The sequence below is a fragment of the Lepidochelys olivacea genome, assembly GCF_965140295.1.
Source record: "Lepidochelys olivacea isolate rLepOli2 genome assembly, chromosome: 25".
Classification (NCBI taxonomy): Eukaryota; Metazoa; Chordata; order Testudines; family Cheloniidae; genus Lepidochelys; species Lepidochelys olivacea.
This window is the reverse complement of record NC_140435.1, coordinates 17957546-17979903: the sequence shown is the minus strand read 5'-3', so window position 1 is coordinate 17979903 and position 22358 is coordinate 17957546. Positions and strand designations below refer to the sequence as shown.

Here is a 22358-nt window from a genome sequence, read left to right as displayed (position 1 = left end):
TTTGCAGCAGAGAGCTGCATCTGAGAGGCCGAGCTCCCTCACTCCCTGCTTCCCCTGCTGTGTGCTGCCCAGCTGCAGAGGGGTGCATCCCTTAAAGGCCACCATGCACCCATGGTTTGGCTGGTGTGACCAGTCAGCACAGGGGATGTTGTATTTGCAGACAGGGATGCTAATATAAGAGTGTCTGGCCTGTACCTGGGAGCATGCTGGGATTTCCTCTCCACCCAAGAGCCCAGGAAAGGCGCCTTCACCCAAACCCTCCTGTTTGAGCTAGTGAACCTCCAGAGCCCCACCTGGGCCCTCTTGCAAGATGACTGCCCTATAACAGAGCATCTCTGCTAACTAGGAGACTCCAAGACATGAGATGGGCAGGTGGCCCTGACATCTTCTCTGCCTTTGCACTCCAAGCCAGGAAATGCAATACCCCCCGGAGCTGCGTGATGGAGCTCTTTGGTACCATGCAGCCCCTTGCCTGGGCCCTGGGCAGGATTTGTCCTGACCATGTTCACGGTTTTCCCTTGTCCTGTTCTGAATGACTCAAGTGACGGGGCTCCCACTACTCCCTTTGGGAGACTCCGTCTGTCCATGTTTCGGATGTGCCGACTGCCCAGTACCTAGATGATACACTTGGCTTATAGAGCGGCACTGGCAGGGGACAGCCAGTTCTCCGCCCTTCTGTTGGTTTCTCCAGCATCTCCCAAGACCCCACGCTAACCTGCCCCTGCCATTTTTCATTGCCTCATTCCCGCCTCTGGCCCACCCTGCTCCATTCCTCTCCCCGCAGCAAGTCAGCCGGCGTGACAATTCACGCCAAGGGGGGATCCCTTCCCAGCCAGGCCAGCCCCAGGGCGGCCTGTGCCACAGGAGAGCAGGCAGGGCTGCCCCATCCTCCCGTACAGGGAAATCCCGGGCACGCTCATCCACCAAGCAAACGCGAGCCATCGCTCCCAGGGCCCAGGGGGCAGCCCCAGGGCAGGAAGGGTGTTGGAGCCCTGCTGCAGAGGGAGGCCGGGCTCGGGCTCCAGCGCAGATCCTGCAGCCGGGATGCATGCGGTACCGTTGCATCCCCAGCTGCCCGCATCCCCCCCCCCCCCGTCTCCTCCCCCCTTCTCTCTCCCAGACTCCCTTGCTCTGTGCAAAGCACGTCACGGGGATATTGACACCGCTGGGCACCGCGCGCTCTGCCTCTCCCCGGGTTGCGGGCTGCAGCCCCGCAGTGCGAGAGGCCGGGGGGAGCCATGCAAAGCCCCGGGATGGCGGGGCGCCGCGCCCTACCGCTGCTCGCCCTCTGCCTGGCGCTGGCCGCCGCCGGCTCCGAGGCTCCCTTCGCCCCGCCGCTGGGGGACATCGGCGCCTGCCAGAGGCGCTGCGGCCAAGGCGCAGCCCGGGTGAGTGCGGCGGGTTCGAGCCCGGTCCCGGCGGCCGGGGACAGCGGGTTATTTCCCCGGGGGGGCTGGGTTAGAGGAACAGATTTTTCAAGGGCGGGGGGGGAGCCTGTGAGCAAAAGCAAAACACCCGCGGGGAGGCGCCCATCTTCCCGTGTCTGTGCATCGGGCCCAGGTATCGGGGCGCGGGGGGGGCCCTGCTGTCTGAAGGGGGAGGGGCAAAGCCCAGGACTGTTCGTGCATCGATTTGTTCTGCAAGCAGGAAGGGGGCGGGGGGGGTCTAATTTTTTTTGCAGCAGGGAGAAGGTTTGTCCTGTGGAATCCTCCCCCGCCCCCCCCGGCTCTGCCTCTTTCTGCTTATGCAGGGTCCAGGGCCTCTGGCCTGCCACCTCCCGTTTTAAAGCCTTGCCCATGGATTCCTTACCTCGCCTGGGGGGGTCGTGTAAAAACACTGAGCCGGGGGAAGGGGGGTGTGAGCTTGTCACTACACGAAGGGCGTTCATCCAGGGGACGCTCCTGGACTGGCGGAAGGTGCCCGGGCAGACGCTGCTGCCCAGGTGCGGGGCTTGGGGGCGGGCGATCGGACAGGGCTGGTAAAATTGCTGCTGATCCGTTTTATAACCCAGTGGACGAGCAGAAGCCGGTGGCTGGATCTGGTTGTGTTATGCAGCAGGACACCGGCCCTCTCTCCCACCGCTCCCCCCTCATAGGCTCAGCTGAAAGGTGCCCCTGCATTCCCCTCCCCACCCGACTCCCCGGAAAACCCAGGCCTGAGAGAAAAGCACTGCACCCGTAGGGCACCGTCTCCTCCCCGGATGCATCCTCCGTGGCGGAGCCTCCTGGCTGAGAACCGTCAAACTCGTCACACTGGTGTGTGCACAGCACTGGACAAAGCTCTTGTTAGTGCTGGAGCCAGTAATGCTCTCAGGAAATCGCTCGAGTCTCATTCGTAAGAGCTGCAATGACAAGAACCATGCAAACAATAATCATTGAAAAAAACCCAGTTCTGGCTTCTAAACTAATAACTTCAAACTAAGGCCTCGGATCAGAGGCTGCCTCGCCTTGCTGTAATAAATGTACCATGCCATACGTCCGCAGGTCAAAAAGGCCATCAAAGATCCATGAGATACATCCAAACACAGCAGGGGAAAAGCCCACCTGATTGTTTTAAAACCAGCCACATTTTCTGCTGTTAAAACCAGTTCAAGGGAGGGGGAAAATGCATGGTGTTGTCAGACACTTGCCATCCATAATACACTAGTAATAGTTTAGTTAAAAAGTAATTGAAATACTCCCCACCCCTAGCCATGGTATCCACTCTGGCCACTCATCAGGGAAGAAGAATCCGGTCTTTGTCCTCCCAGGCTTGGTAACTGACCCTTTGAAAATATATTGAACAGGATTATCTGCACTTGGTGTCGTCCCCTTTAATCTAGAAACGGGACCGACTTTTGTTTGTGCAGCAACAATAAAAATAGTTTAAAAACTCCACGTCCAAGATTTTTCCATGTCCATTTTAGCTTTTGTTTTCTGGATCGTTCGTTTGCAATAAATAATGCTTTGGGGGAAGGATTTGCTCAAATGAACAGGAGCTGAGGCAGGGGGAGGGCTGGGGCTGTTCTGGGTAGATTTTTGTATGTGCATGCATGTGAGAACTGGTGTTACTCTGAACTGGGACGTCTGATTTCCAAGCCATTTGGGCTGCTTTCTGGTTAGCGATCCTGCTTTGGAGGTGAAAGTGTGGAGTCCCTGTGGGATTCAGTCACAGGAGCTGGGTGCAAATCGAAAACATTTGAGGGGGGTCTGTAACTTTATATCTCGCAAAGACATATTTAAAATGTGAAACCCATTTGAAGTACGACACATACTGCAAAAAGGAAAAGCCTACTGCCAGCCTGAGCAACTAGCCCAAGCGTGTGAGGGCAGCAGCTGGCTTGTATGGTGTTCAGCTGATTGCAGCCACCTCGCTGCGGCTTGTGGAGACTACAGGTCCCAACATGCAATGTTCTATGGAGATCCGAGTGCCTTTGCTGGAACCCGGCATGCTGGGATCTGTCGCCTCTGCCCACTGCACCTCCATGTTTCAAAAAACCAGGCAGCCTTGGGCTGTGCCATAGAATTCCCGGGGTTGCTTTTGCACAAGGCTTTGGCCACCCGTGGTGTAGCAGAGAATGGAGGGGACTGGATGCTGCTGCAATCCACCTGGATGCCAGCATCTCCTTCCTGCTGGAATAACTCCCCTGAGACAGGACGTGCATAAAGCAGTGATTTCAGGGGAAGAGCCAGCATCTTAAAATGTAAACTGGGCAACTTGGGCTCTTCTTGTGTATCCCCTTGCAAGTGGCTGTTTGTTTGCCCAGACAGAAGCTGGGCAGGCGGCGATAAAAGTTGTTTGTTTTAGTGACCCTGGACAGCATGGTGTTAAAGTGGGTCTTCCTTTCTTAGCAAGGATGATCCTACTGTGCTTCCATGCCCTAGGGCTTCCCTCAGTGTACAGGCCAGTTGTCTGGTACACGGAGCCTCGAAGAGGAAGTGTAAAATAGATCCTTCTAAAGGCTCATGCCATTGTCCGCGCAGCATTTGAGCATGAGAAATGCAGGGCTGCGCTCCCATTTCCTGGCACAGGGTTCAGGGGATTTGGGATTCAGCCCTGGGGTTCTGTGCAAAGCAGAGGTTATGAAGTTGTAACCCTTAGGTAAATAGTGTGTCTTTGTCTGTCTGTCTTCAAACGCAACCATAGAAAAATACACACGGAGAGAAATACAATCCCAGGCTGGGAGGTTGCTGACCATGTAGGGCCAAAAGATAGACTGGTTGAGATGGGAAATTTCCTTGCCCTCTTTTGGAATAAATCACTTGTGGTCTCTGAAAACTAACCGTGCAGTTTTGTGAGCTCCATTCGCCAGCAAGTGCTCAGTTATTCCTAGGTGTTTTCCTTTCTTGCCCTTGTTTTTGTTCTATGTTTATTATCATTTAGTCTCATGCAGTGAGATCGCCACGCACGTATTGAAGAGTAACTGCAGCCCTACTTACAATTGCTGGTCCAGGGCCACTCTGACTTCCTGCTAATCTTGCCTCTTTCACCCTCCCTGCAGAATGCACAGCGGTGTCTGAGACAGGTGCTTGGCAGACTGATGGGAATATCTCCTTCTTCCTGGGGGCTCCTGCCTGGTCTTTGTTGTGTCTGTTTGCTGTCTCTTGGCTAGAACACTGGCTTGAGACTCAGGAGATCTGGGTTCTATTCCTGGCTCTGCCACTGGCCTGTTAGATGACCTTGGGCAAGTCACTGCCTCACTCTGTGCCTCAGTTTCCCCATCTGTAAAATGGGGGTAATGATTTCAAATCTACTCATGAAAAGAGCGATGTAGTGGTATAGCTACTTTACTGTGGGACAGGGACCATCCTTTTGTTATGCGTGTGTCCGGAGCCCGGCACGATGGGCCTGGAGCCAAGCCAGGCGTGATCCCAATACACACAATGAATGGAAATACTAATACCGGGGGGGGATCAACACTTCGCACACGTGTAAGGACGCCCCGTGCCAAGTGCAGGGCCTGAGCTATGCTGCCACAGAGACTCAGGAGGACGGATGCTGCAGGTGGATGCGTCACACGGCTGGTTTCCAAGCAGCCTCCTCAGTGGCCGTGTGGGGCAGGGGTGAGCCCAGGTGAGAGGGCTCGGGGTTGGCCTCGCCTCACAAGGCTGCTGTGGGTGATTGCCGGGCAGCATCGGGCCCTGGCAAAGGCAGGTAGGCAGGGAGGAGGGGGCTGTGTGTCCTGCTGCGGCCCCGAGCTCCCCCCTGCTGGTCAGTGGCGATACAGGGGCAGGTTGCTGGGTGCAGCGCCCAGGAGGCGAGAGCAGCAAACGGCACCTCGGTTCTTTTGCTGAAGCTGTTGTGTCTGCTGAGGCTGGTGCAGCTCTCGCTGGGGCCCGGCCCCGTGGCAGGATTCTGGGAGGGGGTGAAGGTGCCCTCAGAACTGTGCTCCCCCTGCGAACATGTGCGTGCTCCCCCACGTGCACGGGCCCACAGAGTGTGCGTGTGAGAAACACACGTCCTGTTGGCTCGCCAGGCCCATGGTTCTCGGGTAGCCAACATCACGCCGAGTTTTTCAGAGAAACGTTCGCAGCGTTGCGGGCTGCCCAGTGCTGTGAGGGTCGTACCAGCTCGAGGTGCAGGAGGCCAGCTCGCTCTCCTCTAGGTCAGGGGGTTTTCAACCTTCTGTCAACCCCTACAAAATTTCAAATGGAGGTGCGGACCCCTTTGGAAATCTTAGACATAGTCTGCGGGGTCCATGGTCCACAGGTGGTAAGCCACTGATCTAGTCCGTTCCCCGGGGAGCCCTGTCCCTTCCCTACAGTATATTCTGCAGGGCCTTGTCCAGCCTCGCTGTAAATGCCCAGCGCACTGGGGTTCCACCACCCCTCCTGGGAGACGGTGCCACCACCTAGACGTGGTGCTAGGTCTTGGTGCTTGTGTTCCATTGACAGGGAGGAAGGATCTGGAGCCGGCACCAAGGATCCAAGCCCTGGAGGTCCTGGTCCCATGTAGTGCAAAGCTCCCTCCCTCCCGCCCTGCCCTCTCCCTGCTGCCCCAGTCCCAGAGCACAGCTGGGTCCCCAGGGGCATTTGGGTATTTGCAGGGCGCTGGGGTGCAGCCACTGCGCTGTGTATTGTACCAGCTCCTAGCTCTCCTCTTCCTCTCCCCAGGATGCTGCGCTCAACGCCTGTTACCGAGGCTGCCGGCTGTTCTCCATCTGTCACTTTGTGGATGCGAGCGCCGAGCTGAACACAACCAGAGCCGAATGTGAATCAGGTAAAGAACAGTACAGCCAACTAACTTCCCCTCCCCTCTTCTCCTGTGGCCCCCCAGTTACATTGTCCAGAAGTGGCTTCTCCACTTATTCCTGTCAGGACAGAGGTTGCTTCTGCTCCTTCTGCGCTCCCATGCTGTCCAAACAAAGTTCCATGGCTGTGATGCACCAGCGGTGCAAATCCGGGCCGGCTCCGCTCGCTCCCTGGTGCAAATCCGGGCCGGCTCCGCTCGCTCCCTGGTGCAAATCCGGGCCGGCTCTGCTCGCTCCCTGGTGCAAATCTGGGCTGGCTCTGCTTGCTCCCTGGTGCAAATCCTGGAAGTTAGAGAGTCACCTGGATGCAAGGCCCCAAATGAACCCATAAGGGCTATGGCCACAGCAAATACCAAGGGGATTAATAATGTTCCAACCGTGATTTCAGCCTCTCAAAGGGGTGGGAAAAGGGAGAGGAGGATCCTCTGCTGAAGCCAACTCCCCACACCTCTGCAGTTCTAGCCTCACTGCCAGGCAGCTGCGAAGATGGAAGTTTCCTGCAGTAGCGACCGAATCCCCCCGCCAGGCCGAAGGCTGTCCAGCGAGTTCCCGGTGCCGTGTGAGCAAACCGGGCTTCCTCCCTGGCCCGGGGACGATGTGCTAACCCCCCAGTGCCTCTCATCACAAGGGATCCCAAAGCACTTTGCAGCCTCGCTTTGCAGCCTGCAGCTGCCTCTGGGGTGGGGCGGAGCAGCCGTATTCAGCACCAGGGAGGGTGGACTTTTCAGCTGAAGCTATTTGGGCAACCCCCTACTCTTGTGAAAAGTGCTCTGGGGGCTTTAATGTCCCCACAGAGTAGACAAGGCCTCAGTGTTTAAGGTATCGTAGGGGAGACGATCCCCCCTGCCCCCCCCATGCCACGCCGCTGGGATCTCAGGGTAGCTGCTTGGAATGGGGACTGGGCCTTTCCGGCACGGGTTAAGACTCTGCTTATGGGAAATCCGGGTGTGTCCCATTGGAAGCTGAGACCTGTCTGGGAACGTTGTGCTGATTGCCATGATTGGTTATTCTTTGGGCAGAAATGAACTAGGGCATGGAGCCCGTCAGGCAGCCCTGAGTGTGCCCAGCTCGGCCTAGTGGGGTGGCTCTGGGCGAGGCGCTCTCCGGGTGACTCCGATGGGCTGTCGGACGGGGTTTGGCTGGTGGACACACCCTTGAGCTGGGTGTCTGACTCGGAGCTGGGGGGGTCTCATCCTCGTCCATAGGGGGCGTTTGTGAACGTCACAGGACATTGACCATGACCTGGCAGGAGAAGCCCAGTCCTGGAATAGCTGTCAGGGCCGAAGAACGCTGACAGCTGCCCGTGGGAGCCCAGGGCTGGCATAGTAGGGGGCTGTGGGTGCCCTGGCACAACACCCCCGCTGCGCTCTGCCTGGCTCTAGGCTGTGCTGCCAGCCCCTTGTTGTCCTGAGCTGCGAATTCGCTCGTGTCCGACGGCTGCGGGGTGCCCGGGCCCTGACTGGTCCCTTCCCCTCCTGTCTTGCAGCTTGTATCGAAGCCTACAGCAGCGCTGAGGAGCAGTTCGGCTGCACGACTGGATGCAGGAAGCAGCTGCCCGAGACGCAGAGCTGGAAAGACAAGGTTTCAGCCTCCTCTTTCCCTAGTGCCAAGGGGCTCTGCTGCCTGGGTGATGGGCCTGAGAAGAACAGATCGTAGCAGGGGGCTGGGACAGTTTGTATAGTGGGGGGCTGTGAACCCCTGGGTGTGATGGGAACCCCTTCAAGCCAGGGGGTGCAGCAGCCCCCCGCAGCACCCCTAGGTGCAGCACCCATGGATCATAGTGGGAGAGGAGCATCGGCAGAGCCCCTCCCGTCTCCAGCTCAGCCGTGCGGCAGGGAAGCCAAGGAGCTGAAGGAGTTTCATTCTCCTGCACAGGGAGCTCCCACCATGGCCCATGGCTCCTGGGAGCAGGATGAGAGCCAGGGTCCGTTCCGGCGGGGGCTGGAAGCCAGCGAGTGCTCCTCTCTCTGCAGTGCTGAGCTGGCCATCTGGCCAGCAGACTGGGCCAGCCGGGGGGAACCCTGGATCGATTGCACCTGGAGTGGAGGCTCCCTCCTGCAGACAGGGCCCCCCGTTCCAGGGTCGGAGGGATTGCAGGGGCGGTAACCAACGGTCCCATTCGGTGGCTGTGTCATGAGGAAATCTGGGTTGTGACTCTGGCTGGGCAGTTGCTGTCCGCAGCCCAGCTCTCAGCGATCCCCGTGGGATGGGGCAGGCAGCAGTTCATGCCGAGAAACAGGGGAGGACGAGCTGGGTACCGGGCCATGATCTTCCTCCTCATGCCCTTGTTATCTCTCGGGAGACAAAGCCCAGCCAGCTCTGCTGCCGGCGCCTGTCGGCTCAGGGTGCCGTGGGCGTACGGAGCCGACAGGGTGTCCTGGAGGAAGACCATCCACTGGGGCAGCTGGGGAGACTAGTGCAGGGCTGGCGGGATCTGTGGATGCAGAGGAATTCGCTGTCTGATGGAAGGATAGAGGAACAGTTTGCCCTGCCCCCTCTGTCTAGACTCTGCATCCCGGAGGTAAGTGGAGCGGAGGAAGGTCGCATGGACCTTGCATTGATTCGGCCTGGCAGGAATGGGTGGAACCCCCCCGTCCGGCAGCACGTCCTCCTCTCTTCCTTTTCCCTTGTCATCGCTCGTGCTGGCAAAAGATGCAATGGGAAAAAGGACCCAACCCAGCTGTGTTCAAAGGGCCACAGCCGGGAGCCCCCTAGCGGGTGGATCCGGCTGCACTCGGAGGGTGCGTGACGGGAGCATTTGACCTTGTTCCCCCCCTTTCTGGTGGTGGTTCTGGCGCAGTCCCCCGGGGGGGCTCCGCACTTTTCGGGCGGGCGATGCAGGGCTCTTGGCACCTGTCCACAGGGCAGCTCTGCTGCCAATGCCCTCGTGTACCAGTGCGGGGGTGGGGACCAGATTAGCCAGAGCTGGGAGTGGGAAGCGGCACAAGGACATGGTTTCTGGAAACCGGCTCTAATCGGATTAGAGCGCCGTGGTCTGTCCGTCCCAGGAGGCTGATGCTCGTGCATTTGGCTCCTTCTCCAAAGTGCTTGTGGGCAGAGGGCGGGGAAGGCAAGGGCTGGGAACGTCCCCATGTGAGTGAGTCATGGTGCATCTGTTCCAGACGAAACCAGGCATCTGGGCTGCCGTGTCCTCAGAGCCTCGGCCAGGCAGTGCCATCCAGCAGTTAGAGCAGAGAACAGGGAGACAGGACACCTGGGTTCTCTGCCCCTCCTTGGAGGGGGTTGTTAGTGAGTGAGCCAAGCAAGGCACTAGGAGACAGGACTCCCGGCTCTGGAAGTCTCTAACAAGTGGAGCAGTGGGGGCTGGGAGGCAGGACTCCAGGGTTCTATTCTTGCCTCTTGGAGGGGATTGGTCTGTGTCTAGTGATTGGAGTGGAGGACTGAGAGATTCAGGGGAATGGCACCTGTATTTCCCCCTAGGTGCTCCCTTGAGGCTGTGTCAGGGAGGGTCATTTGGCTCGTGTCTCACTCCCCAGCTCTCTGCTCTACACAGCGATATCCCCAGCAAGCCAGGCTGTCTAACCGGCCAGCATGGCTGCTTTGCTCTCTCTCCGAGGGCTGTGACCAGCATGTTACCAGCTACCACCCCAGCTTCTGCTCAGCAAGCGCATTTATCCTGGCGGGTAAAAGCATTGCAGAGAAAGCCAGTAAAACCAATAAAAAGCCCTACCTGCATTCTAACAAGGTCACCCTGACTCTGGCCTGGGGCCAGGGTAGCGGCCTGTCCTTCAAACTCACAACTGGGTTTTTCCTCTGGTTACAAGTTCATATCAGTCTTTAGATCAGTTTCAGCTCGAGCTGTTCAGCCAAATCTCCTCTCTCTGCCTGTTCGACTCAGGAGAATCCAGGCTGGACCAGAAGATGGGAGCCTGTGATCTGAGTGATTTGCTTTCATCACCCCCAGCTGTTTTCCCTTCCCGGAGGGGCTGTGGTACCCTGCCCCCCAGTGGAGCGCATACAGTCCCTGGTCCACGGGGGAGCATCAGCAAGGCATATGCTCCATGCAATGTGCTCTCCCAAGGACAGTGTAGGAAGCTGCCCTGTTTGTCACCCCATTCTCCTCCCACCTCTGCTCCAGCCATGACAGAGCCCCTCAGTACTGACGGTCTGGAGATGCCACAACCGTGCAGCCGATCTAGGGCCAGACCCCCCCCCCCAGGCTGATTGCAACCCCCACCCCGACCCTCGGATCCTTATTCACATGTTGGGAGCGTGGGAGACATGTGAGACTGTGCCTGTTAGCCCAGTGCCTGGCAGGGCCCGGGGCGTGTGGTGAGGGGGCGTTGCGACCCAAACACCCAGATGCAGCTTTTATTGTTTTCAGCGGGGAGGGGCTGGATTTCGTTCAGCCCCAGCACGAGGCGTTGCATGGAGAGCACTGGGGTGGATTCAGCCCTGGGATCCTCTGGCCTCCGCATGCCCTGCGGGGCGTTGGGCAGCAGCTGCCTGAGACCGGGCCCCTGGACGCTCTGTTTCGCGGTCGCACGGCAAAGCTGCAATGATCAGACCTCTCCTGCAGCAGAGCGCAAGGAGACTGCCTGGAGCAGCGGGGGCTGGGAGCAAATCTGCTCCTTGGCCCCATATACAGCACCCTGCATCTCCGCCCAGCTGCACTGTGGGGAGCTTTTGTCTCCTTTGGCAGCACTGGGGATTGGCGGGAGGAGGTGGGGCTAGGAGGGCCCATTGCCTGGTCTGGGATTGCAGGATCCTGCGGGCGCGTGGTCAGTACCTGCTCCCTGGTACGCAGGGCCCCCATGCTGCTCCAAGCAGACACATGGCTGCTCCCTTGGGAGCTGTGCTCAGGGCCTGGGTGCAGGAGGATCCGTACTCACCCTCCTGTGGCTGGTGGAGTGGATCCTGCTCTGCAGGGGGGGCTGTTGATTGGCCTCGGTCTGGGGGCCAGGGCAGGCAGACACGTGGGCGAGGGAGCTGCAGACGTATTTGTGCTGACAGCTGCCACAGCAGACAGGCTCGGAGGAGTGACTGGCTGTGCCTGGCAGCGGGGAGGGAGTGTCGCTCCTTGCCAAACCTGGGGTTTAAAGCTTGCTGGTGGTCCTGGTGTCCAGTACAGCTGCTGCCTCTCTGCACAGAGCCCAGCTGCACGCCAAGGGGGTTATACCCTGGAGCTTGTTCCAGTGATGGGGCCAGGAGCAGATAACAAGGGGGCTGGGAGACAAGTTCTGGCTCAGAAACCCCAGGAGGAGGGAGCGCTGTGTGCTCGGATCCCAGCTGACCCAGCCCCTGGGCAGACAGCAGAGGCAGTGAGAGCTAGTGGGCAGGGCACAGCTTGGACGCCTGGGTGGAGCCACATCGAACAGGTCTCAGCCTGCCCTTCGGGAAGACTAAGTCAGTCGCTCTCTCCCTGCAGTCCCAGCACGTGGTGTTAAAGGCTTTTCCATTGTAATGGACACATCTCCCACCATAAAGGAGGACTTGTGGCACCTTAGAGACTAACCAATTTATTTGAGCATGAGCTTTCGTGAGCTACAGCTCACTTCATCGGATGCATCCTGTGGAAACTGCAGAAGACAGTCTGCATCCGATGAAGTGAGCTGTAGCTCACGAAAGCTCATGCTCAAATAAATTGGTTAGTCTCTAAGGTGCCACAAGTACTCCTTTTCTTTTTGCGAATGCAGACTAACACGGCTGTTACTCTGAAATCTCCCACCATGCCACCTTCCTGCCGGTAATCCCCCCGCCCACATTTTGGGAAATGCTGGTGCAGATCTGCACGGTCTGACCCGCCCTCTCCTTTCTCACACTCTGCGATGAGCGGGGGGAGCAGGTCTGAGCTAGCACCTCGTGGCGTGGACGGGGCAGTTACCATCTTGGAGCTACTGCTTCAGGGTCGCTGCAGGCCTGGGCAGGCGTCACTCTGCCCTGTACGCTCACTTCACCTTTGGAAGGTTTTTGTCCCAGCTGTAGCAGCTAGAGGCTGACGGCCTCTGGGAAATGAAAGCTGAGACTTGGGAGAAGAGGGGAGAGATCTGTCCATGTCCCCCCGCTACTCCATCAAGCCCTCTGCGGGGGCGCACCCTGCCCGTTGGGAAAGACAGCTTTAGTGCTTTTCAGCCCCCCAAAGGTCCCAGCATGCTTTGCAAACCGTATTGAAACAGGAAAACCGTAGAGCCCGGTTGCCATTTCCCCTTCCTGACGTCTCCCCCTTTCCCCCCAACGCACACTCAGCAGATCAGCTGGCTGAAGATGGAGGCGGCTGTGATAACTCCTCGTAGGCCGCCTGTCTGGAGCACAGACGTCCGGTCCGCTGTCCCCCCCTATTCAGTTGCCCCACGTCCCCCTTGCCACCAGATGGCAGCAGCGACGTGCCATACCCCCACATCGCAGTATCATTACACTGCAGCCCTTTTGAGGAACGCTGTCCTGGCTCTGGGCTCTGCAGCCGGGCATTTTGGATCCCTGCAATCTCAGGTCTTTGCAGCCCCTCACACAGCAGTAAAATTCCCCACTAGCAAACAATACTTACAAATATTTGACAGCAAAAAGGGGTCTTTGTTTATTTCATGTCCTTGTTCCCCCTCCGAGAATCCCACCTGCATAGCACACCTTCAGGGCATTTGATGGTCACCAGGTACCTGGGATGCAGGAGACAGACAAATGGTGCCAGAGCTTACAGGGAACCTGCGAATAACATTGTCCAGGGAGTGGATTGGTCTGGGCTGTTGGAGGCAGAACCACCCAATGCAGGGCTGTTTAAATCAAATCATAAATGGCAGCAGGTTCATTGCATTGCGCAAGGCCTTGATTTGGGCTAAGCTAGGGGATGCTGTTGAATTCCCAAGATGGAAGGTTCTTATCTATGATTACATTTAATTGATTAAGCTTTTGCCCAAATAATTGTGTTAGCCTTTGGCCCCAGGTAGAGGCTTTCAGCTTTGCAGGATGGCTTTCTGCAGTGAGGAGTAAGGATCAGGCATGGGCATACAGTGCTGCCTCTTCAGCTTCTCAGCCGAGGAGCTCAAAGTGCTTTCTACTAATTAATTAATGAACCCCTGGGAGGCTGGTAACAAACATTAAATATGGGGAAACTTAGGCATGGAATGGTCCAGTGACATGCCCAAGGTCGAACACAGAATCAGTGGTAGAGATCAATGTTTTTCTTTGTGGGAAAGAAGCCTCAGTCGGCTGGCTGTATCAGAGTGGCAGCTGTCCCTGTAAAGGGGACAAGCATCTGTCCCTGCTTCCCCTGAAAGAATGGGTGGATGGAACTCTGTGAAAGGCCAGGTCCCAAACGAGATTGCTCCATGGCGACAGTGTTCCAGACCTTCCCTTATTCCATTCATTCCACCCAAAGCATGTTTCCTTTGGATTCCTGGGCAAGCAGGCAAAGCAGATTTAGCACGATAATCAGCTACAGAACCTGAGCTATTTCTTTCCTATTTGCTCATCTGACTGAATGAGGGGCTCTGGCATTCCCAGCCTTGAGAAATGTTCTACGTCCATGGCAAGGAGCAGCCGAGCAGATTCCAGCAGGGATGCTTTAAAACATAACAAACCTTGCAAAGAGCCAAGTATCCGGGGCATGGCTAAGCTGGCAGGAGAGAAACGCCCTCGGCATCTCAGCTCCTCTTCTTTAAAACATTTTCATGTGAGTTTAGTGCTGGTGGAAGGAGCTGGGCTGTTTATCCCCAGCGCCTTCAGCCAGTGTGTATCGACTCTGATCTCTGTGGCCCGCTCAGCTCAGGGCCTTCATGCTGAGGCTGATGGTGCCGGGGCAAATGGTCCTCCGAGAAGGCATGGGATTGCCTGTGCAGGGGGACCTATATTGAGCCCTGCCAATGCATTTAATGCCAGCCCCTGCCCTGGGCTATATGGAGGTTAGCTGTCGTCTGTCTCCCTCACTGTAATATCCGAGGGTCTCCATGTCATCAATGGATTAAGCCACATGGTACAGGGCTGTAATCCCTATTGCACAGGTGGGGAAAATGAGGAACAGAGGAGCCAAGGGACTTGCTCCAGGTCACAGAGAGACTCTGGCAGAGCTGGGAATTGAGGCCAGGTCTCCCAAGGTCGAGGCTAGTGCTCTAAACACTAGACCTTCCTTTCGCTCTCAGGAGGGTTCATAGCTCATTAAGGCTATGTGGTGGGTCATTCAGCATGGTCTGGTCAATAGACCTGCTTTAGAGCCCTTGAGCAGAGCCTTGAGCCCTGTATGCTAGAGAGCTGGGGCTGGGGTGGGGCAGGATGATGCGGGGGTTCCCAGCACAGCGAGCTGGTCCTCTTCTCTTTGATTATTTACAGAGTTTGGAGCTGCAGCCCGTGTCCTTCTCCATGTTTGACTTGGTCTCCAGTTTCTGCAACGACATCGTCAGCTCTGCCCAGAGCTTCATCTCGTCCACCTGGACCTTCTACCTGCAGGCAGACGATGGCAAAGTGGTGGTGTTCCAGGTAGGCTCACGCAGCTGAGGTCATCAGTGGCCCTGCGTGGCTATGGGAACAGGGCATGGAACCCCATGCTTCAGGGCAGAAGCTGAAGCTGCAGGGGATCAGGAAGGGGTTCCCTCTTATCCCACGCATGCTGAGCATTTCACCAGTGACCAGGTATATTTGTCTTCCTGCAAAGCATCAGATATTGGCCAGAACCAGGAATGGATCACCACATTAGATGGGCCAGTGCTCTGGTACAGCAGGGAGGTAGGATACTGAGCTACAAGATGGAGTTATGGCCTGGTGCTAGACTAGATTGTACCATCCAGCACTCAGATGCTGCTGAGGTGACAGGCACCCCAGAAGTACAACGGACAGACAGACAGGCTGACTGACAAACCAGTGTCCGAGCCTTTGTGGCAAGTCCTGCGTCCCTACAATAATAACTGTTCTTGTTTGTATCTGGTGATGCCGAGGACGGGCACTGAGATTGGGCCCTACTGTGCCAGGTGCTGCCCAGACTCAGCGAGAGGCTGTCTCTGTGGGTTAATGCTGCAGGAGGGATCTGGCCCTCAATATCCCGCATGCCCCCCAGCTGAACCTGTGCCTCCCCCCCATGGGCCAGTCCTGCCCCCACAGGAGGTTTTGGGGCTCAGTCACTAACTGCGTTTTGGTCCTTTTTATTTCTTTTTGAATGCTGGCCCCTCAGTCCCAGCCGGAGATTGAGTACCCGGTGCCCGAGATGCCAGCACCCAAGTCGGAGCTGATGGAGAAGTCCTGGCCTGTCTCCAGTCCTAACACCTTGAGGCCCCACACAGGTGAGCAAGGGGCAGGGCCAGGTGGGTCAAGGGGGCTGGGAGCTGCTGGAAAGGTGGTCCCAGCTCTGAGCCGGTTTCTCTAGAGCCTGTGGCCTCTGATTAGCCCCCTGGGACATGCACACACTCTGGGCTGAATCCTAGTGCAGGCCTGGAGTCTGCCTCTGCCGGGCTCCTACCCGAGGGGCAGATCACCCATCCCGCCCCATGCCCCTCCTCCACTGACCTGGGACCATCCCCCATGCTATGGAAGCTTCCACATACAGTCCTGAGGCTTCGTCCTGACCGGGGCGGGGGGGAGGGGCAAGGAGGGCACCAGCGTCGTCAGGCAGCTCAGGTGCCCTGTCCCCTTCCGTCTCTAGCCTCTGCTGAGGCTGCCAGCACAAGGCATGTGGGGGTGGGTTTGTGCCATGGACACCTGGCTGCTGGGAACCAAACTAAGAACCCACCAAACTCACTGCACACTGGCTCCTGACCAGGCACAGCTCTCAGTCGCGACGTTCCAGTGGGGGGCGGGGAGCTGGCACCCTCAGTGCGAAGGGCTGGGTGGTTTGTGCCAGCCTCCTGGAGCTGTTTAAAGCCTGGAGTGATCATTATTTTAAGTCTTTTGGGGATGGTCTCGTTCTAGGCTGCTATCCAGTAAGCCAGGTCAAGGGCTTGCAGTTCTATTTGCCCCGTTTTCTACCCTCCCCTTTCTGGCCTTGGCACGCAAGTAGCAGCCCCAGCTTCGTTGGGGGCCCAGGTGGTTGTGCCCAGTTTGCTGTGGCAGGGGGGTCATTTGGGTCTGGGTGTCGTCCTGCCAGGCCGCAAGGAAAAGCTGGAGAAACCCCCCATGAAAGAGCCAAAGAGCAAAACCAAGTTCCAGCATGTGGAGACCCATCAGCCAGAGCACGACTTCCTGGGCTGCATGTCCAAGTAGGTGCAGGCCTGGCCCCGCAAGGGTGAGGGGGGCAGAGGGAGAGGCAGAATGAAAAGGCCTGGAAAATTGGGAGAGGGGTATGGGGGCAGGGAAGGAAAGAGGACGGGGTCTAGAAAGGGGATGGGGGGATAGGGATTTCCATTGCAGAATAATGTTGCAAAATGTTGCTAGCAAGGGGTGGGGTTATTTGGTCTGGGGGCGGGGCTATCTGAGTGAGGGGTGGGGTTATTTGGTCCAGGGGCGGGGCTATCTGGGTGAGGGGTGGGGTTATTTGGTCCAAGGGCGTGGCTATTTGGCCAGGGGTGAGACTGCAAAGGGAATGCTCCATGGAGGAGCCAGGGGAAATCCTTCCCTTGTTGGCCCTCTCTGAATCCTGTTTGTGCCCCCCTCCACCCTGATACCCAGCCATAAACTTGTCCTCTCTCTTTGGCGGGGGGTGGTGGGGTGCTACAGGCGGTCAGGCCTTCCTCGCTGGATCCTGGCTGCCTGCCTCTTCCTCTCCATCATGGTGATGCTGTGGCTGAGCTGTGCCAGCCTGGTGACTGCTCCGGACCAGCACGTCAAGACCCAGGTACGGAGCCAGCTGGCATCCCAGGGCAAACTCAGGTGCGGATGCCACTGAGCCGGGACCGGGCACTGAACCCAGCCACAGCCCACTGGGGGACGTCCGGGTGGGCTGGGGGCAGTTCATACCCTTGGCCTGCGTTGCACTGTCTGCTGGGTGGGGACACTGAGTGGGGAGGAGAGCCTGGAAAGCCCAAAGAGTAACCCATCCTCGCACATGCCCCGGGTACACCAGGGCTCCGGCACTTCACCCCCTGACCTTAGCCAAACAGCACCCGAGACTGGTTTATTTTGAGGGGTTAAATCATGGCTCCCGTTGGGAAATGAATCCCAGAAATTCCGGGAGCCGTGGTGATAAGACTCTGGGCTGGGCCCTCAATGGGTGCAAACCAAACCCCTGCTGTGATATGTCCCCCTCTCCGCTGCCACAGCCCCCTCCGTCCCCGGCCACGCCCTGTCACCTGGTGTCTGGCTCTGGCTCTCTTCCAGACGCTGAGCATTAATGGCGATAAGGAGGACCTGGAGAACCTGGATGGCTCGGCCCCCTTTTCTCTGCACCCTGTGATCGCTGTCACCATCTGCCCAGCGGACGACAACGAGGAGGCGGGGCCACTGCCGGTCAAGGTGGATCTGGACAAAACAGTGCTCTAGAGCCCCCCCTCCACCCCCTGCCGGCCTGTCATCTCCATGCCTTATTTCCTGTGAACATTTTAATGCAACCCCCCCTTGTTTTGATCTGCCTTCCCGTTTTCTGCTGTTTTAAACCCCCTCACCACACTGTGTTTGAAGATAACCATCCTGGGCTGTGGGGGGGCCATCCGCTCCCGGCTCCACCTCCATCCATTGTCCCCGTGCGCGGGAGGGGGAAATGTTTTCCTCCCCCTGTTCACAATCCCAGCTCAGCAGGGAGTGGTACTGAGGGAGATCTAGTTGGGGGTGGTTTCTGGCCTTGTGTCTCCAATGCTCCGGGAGGGAGCTTCGGTGAGAACAGCATGGTCTGTGACCTTGGTTGGATGGAGTCAGATGACTGGTGGGAGCAAAGAGGGGAGCACGGGGGGTGGGGAGAGAGTGCACCCTGCCATGGGGGTGGGGAGGGAGCGTGGGAGTTGGTATGGCAGCGCCCGTCTGGAACAGGGAGCTGCGTATGATGGGAGACCCCTCGGGGTTCAGGGCAGAGCCCTCCCCTTGCAAGCCTCAGGGCAGCTGGTTTTGCAGCCGTGGAAATGGGCAAGAAGCAGATGGGGGCTCCATGGGGAGAGGATGTGGCCGTGGGGTGGCTCCAGCTCTCGGTTCACCTTCCCTGGAGGCTGCAGGCATTGGAGGCACCCTGCGGGGAGGAAATTCTGGCTCCGGGCATGCAGTAAATTGATTCAGCCTCAGTCTCTGCAGCAAGGCGTTTACGCTCTGGCAGACTCTGGATGAGACGCGCTGCCCCCATGTGAAGGGTTTGCACTGCTGCAGCTCTGCTCTGCCGATTCGGGTAAATCCGGCAGGTAGACAAGGCCCAAGGCTGACACCTAAGAGGCTGGGAGTATCAGTGTTTCCCTGTCCCTGAGCCCAGGCACTCTCTAGGGCCCAGGGCAAGTGTCAGGGAGCTGTCATGACTCTTCTGCCATGGACATGGTTTCTGTCTGGTCCTTGCCAGCCCATGCTCGGTGCAAGGAGAGCTGCTGGCTGCAGCAACCGCAGCTGGCCAAGAGGAGCCTTGCTCTGAGCCAGATGCGGAGGAAGTTCCCCCTGGGGCTGCTCTAGTAGTGGGAGGAGGGGGGGACCCCGTGGGGAGCTGCTTGGAACCCCCTGCAGCCTGTTCACGCCACATCTCCAGGTTCCCCAGTGGGGATGCCGCTGCTATGGAAGGGCTGGATGGCAGGCCCCTGTGCCACGGCGTTGGAGCCAACTCAAGCCATTTCCCAGCTTGGTACCTCTCCCCACTCCCATCTCCCTAGCACCAGCTCCCACAGAGCTTCGGGCAATTCCTGAGCCACACTCCAGGGTTCCTGGACGAGGCCTCCCAATTCATCCCCTTTTGCTGTAACTGCTCTAGATGGTGATTGTGCTCCTGTGGCCAGGCGAGGGGGGAGCCCATCTCACGGATGTTCCATATCCCTTGACTTCACGTCTCATTTCCTTACGGTTTTGTTGTGCTGGCGTGGGCCGCTGAGCCCAGGCACTCTGCATGGGCACTCGCTCTGAGAACACCCTTCTGCAGCAGCAGGAAATCCGCTCATCAGTCCATTTGCCTAACGCTGTCTGTATAGATTAACTTATTACCTTGGACCCCCTAGCCTTGGGTTTGAAAGCTGTATATCTATTGACCCGTTACTTTGATGCTGCCTCAGTTTCACTGGATCCTGTAGGTTGTTATTGCAAAGAGACTCTTTCATCCTTCCCCCCTTCTGAGTTCTGTATCGTTCTGTATCACTTTAATGTGTGCAACATATCTGGTTTTTGGAGAGGGGGGAGGGCAGTTTGGGGAGGGGGGAGGGGATATTTTGTGTACGTGCTGGGATCCATCCCACGATTTTTCATGATAGCTTTTCGGCAGATCAGCTCAGTGAGGTGGCGTTTGTGGTATTGTCCTGACAGGTGCGTTCGAGCCAGCTGGGCCTCTCTGCCTTTTGTGTCAGCCATTAACGATCCCGGAGCTGAAGGCCCCTCGTGGCTGCGGCTTCGAGGGAAGCTGGGTTGAAATGGGGCGGGGGAAACAGAGAGTCATCTGGGGATCTGTGTGTGTCCTGAATTGTCGGAGAGAGCTGGTTTGTTGTTTTTATCTAAAAAAAGCCGTGAAAGGAGCACAGAGCGGGCTGGGAGGGGTGGAGAGGAATGGAAATAAAGGTTTGTAAAAGAACCAGCAGGGCCCGTGGCTTTATTGGGGTCACCTGGGGAAAGGGGGCAGCGGCTCTCCATGTCAGTGCCCAATGGGGAGTGCAGTGAACCAGATAAACCCCTCACCCCCAAGAGACAGGAGGTCTCCGCAGAGTGGAAACAGATATTTTCTTGGTAGGGAAACTGCCCCCCGACCCACAAACCCAACAAGAAGCAATCCCTACTCAGGCCGGGGTTTATAGGCCCAGGTCCTCCATGCCCTGGGAGACCAAGGTGCACCATGCTCCCCTCCCTGCCCTTTGTGGGAGCAGCGGCCCCATTTCGTTCTGCAGCCAGCGCTTTGCCAACAGGAATGGTGCTGGAGGTCGGAGCTCACTGTGCTGCCTGGCCCGGCGTGGCCTCTCACCCCCACGCCGGGGCAGCTCGATCTCTCCCGCTCCGCTGTTCCAAGCCTCCAAGAGCCTTTCTCCGCCTGGCTTCGGACTGACGCTGCTTCTCTCTGAGGTTCTTTCTCTCCCTGGTAGCAAGGCAGCGTGCAGCTCCCACCAGCGTGGTTAGAGGGAGGATGCTCCCGTTCACGACTCCTGCCAGGTCAGCCGAGGACACAGCTTCATCCCTTCCCTGGAGACGAGGCCCCTGGAACCAGGCACTCTAAAGGTACAAAACGGGGGGCCAAAGATCTGCATGGAACAAACGCCATTTGCCACCGACTTAGCGAGAAAGGAGAGGTACCGTTCCCGGGACAAGATGAAAGCCACCCCCCTCGCCGAGCAAGCGGCAGGGCCCGGGCGGGCGCCATGAAGTGGATTTCAGGAGTGGAATGCATGTGTCTGTGTGATTTGGGGGTTGTTATGGCAACAGCCCGGACTCATTCCAAGTCAGCCAGCAAATGCTGGGGTGGAAATCTGTGTGAAGGGCCAGGTCTCACGGCGGAGCCTTCCTGGCCGTCTCTAAGACAGGCAGCCACGAGTTTCCAGGACGGAGAGCCTGGCTGCTGGTGGGGAGGGAATCACGCAGCACGCAACCCACCCCCACGAAGAGATGCTCTTTGGAGAGCTCCCTGAGGGAATCCCCTCTTTACAAGAGTAAACAGCTGCCTGCATCCAGCAGGATGCAGGCTGAGGGGGCTCAGAGCTCCTCCACAGTGGGGCTCTGCCCTACACTTACTCCAGACTAAGGGCATTTGCCTCCCAGGCGGTGGGGCCAGCGAGGGCTGCGGGACTGCCCCCTCCCAGGGTGCAAAGGCTGGTCCCAGGAGGGAGTGGAAGAGAGCACCTGGCTGGGAGGATGGTGTGCAATTGCACAAGTGTGTGGGTGGGTGGGCAGGAGGCCGTGGACAGATACGTAATTGTTGTGGGCTGTCTGGGGAGAACTGCACTGTCTGCTGGGCTGTCCCGAGGAAAGGGAATCCAGGGACACACACGTTCTACACACACATACCCTTTGCGGTGTGTGCACACACTTATCCACATGCCCACAGGCTCCTTTCCCCACATGTTCACCCCTGGGAACGGGGTCCCCAGTCAGCTCCTGGAGACCGTGGCTGGGAGGCCCTCGGTGAATCCAGCAGCATGTGCAGCCCAGCTGGTACCTGCCCCAAATGTCGTTACTGCTGTTTATCCTCCCAGTGCATCACAACATGGCTGCAGGTCTGTGACGCCCCCTTCCTGCTCCTGGATCAGCTGTTCAGAGTGCTTGCTCCTCAGCACTATCCCCCTTCAGGCTTCCCAGCTCGCATAGGGCCCCCCTTTCCACTGGGGGCCCCTTCATTTGACTTTCCATCTGTGAGGGTTTCCCACAGTCCATCCCCAGAAGCAGTGTTCCTTCGGTGGGGGCTACCCCACAACTCCAACTCCAGCCCCACTCCTCTCCCCCCTTACAGGGATTGCTTTTACTCCTTCAGAGAGCTCCCCCTCACCCCAGTCCAGCCGCTGTATTCCAGCAGTGCATGTTCCATGTGCCGGCAGAGCACGCTGAATGGGGCCTCTTCCCCAGCACGGGCAGCAGGCAGTATCCTGGCTGATCAAAATGACCTTATTTTCTCCCTGCCTTGCACCCGCAGGTCTCACTCCTGAGGGAATCTCGTCTTTTCCCCCCTATCTCTGCTTGTGCTGGACAAGCCACTTTCCTTGGGAAATCTGCCTGGACACACTCCTCGGCCAACGTTACCGCTGCCTCCATCATCTCTGGCTGGTGTCTCATCACCAGACCTTAGAGGGATCTGGGAGAAGCTGCATAAATTGCTCTAATATCATGTTTCAGAGTAACAGCCGTGTTAGTCTGTATTCGCAAAAAGAAAAGGAGGACTTGTGGCACCTTAGAGACTAACCAATTTATTTGAGCATGAGCTTTCGTGAGCTACAGCTCACTTCATCGGATGCATACCGTATGAAGCGAGCTGTAGCTCACGAAAGCTTATGCTCAAATAAATTGGTTAGTCTCTATGGTGCCGCAAGTCCTCCTTTTCTAATATCATGGCATCCGTGACCGCTTCCACATCCTGCCCCCTTGGCCTCAGCCGTCCGGTGGCCCAATCAGTCAACTGCTGCACAAATGCGCTGGCTCTTACCCCCAAGTCCACCTGGCTGCCCTAAATTTC

General features: G+C 57.6%; 1 protein-coding gene across 3 annotated transcripts in view; it reads left to right on the top strand.

Moving 5' to 3' along the window:
• The window catches only part of TMEM59L (transmembrane protein 59 like), a 34363-nt gene extending 14582 nt beyond the window's left edge, over positions 1-19781 (top strand). Inside the window, exons 1-8 of one of the 3 annotated variants that reach the window (XM_084614416.1) lie at positions 1131-1388; positions 6093-6198; positions 7716-7810; positions 14510-14656; positions 15345-15453; positions 16254-16365; positions 16823-16940; positions 17423-19781. In XM_084614416.1, coding sequence (XP_084470542.1) covers positions 1239-1388; positions 6093-6198; positions 7716-7810; positions 14510-14656; positions 15345-15453; positions 16254-16365; positions 16823-16940; positions 17423-17584 — 999 coding nt within the window. In that variant the 5' untranslated portion in view covers positions 1131-1238 and the 3' untranslated portion in view covers positions 17585-19781. Of the gene's footprint in view, positions 1-1130; positions 1389-6092; positions 6199-7715; positions 7811-14509; positions 14657-15344; positions 15454-16253; positions 16367-16799; positions 16941-17422 lie in introns of those variants that run through there. The other 2 variants (XM_084614415.1, XM_084614417.1) reach the window with 2 other exon arrangements.
• Positions 19782-22358: the final 2577 nt, after the last annotated feature.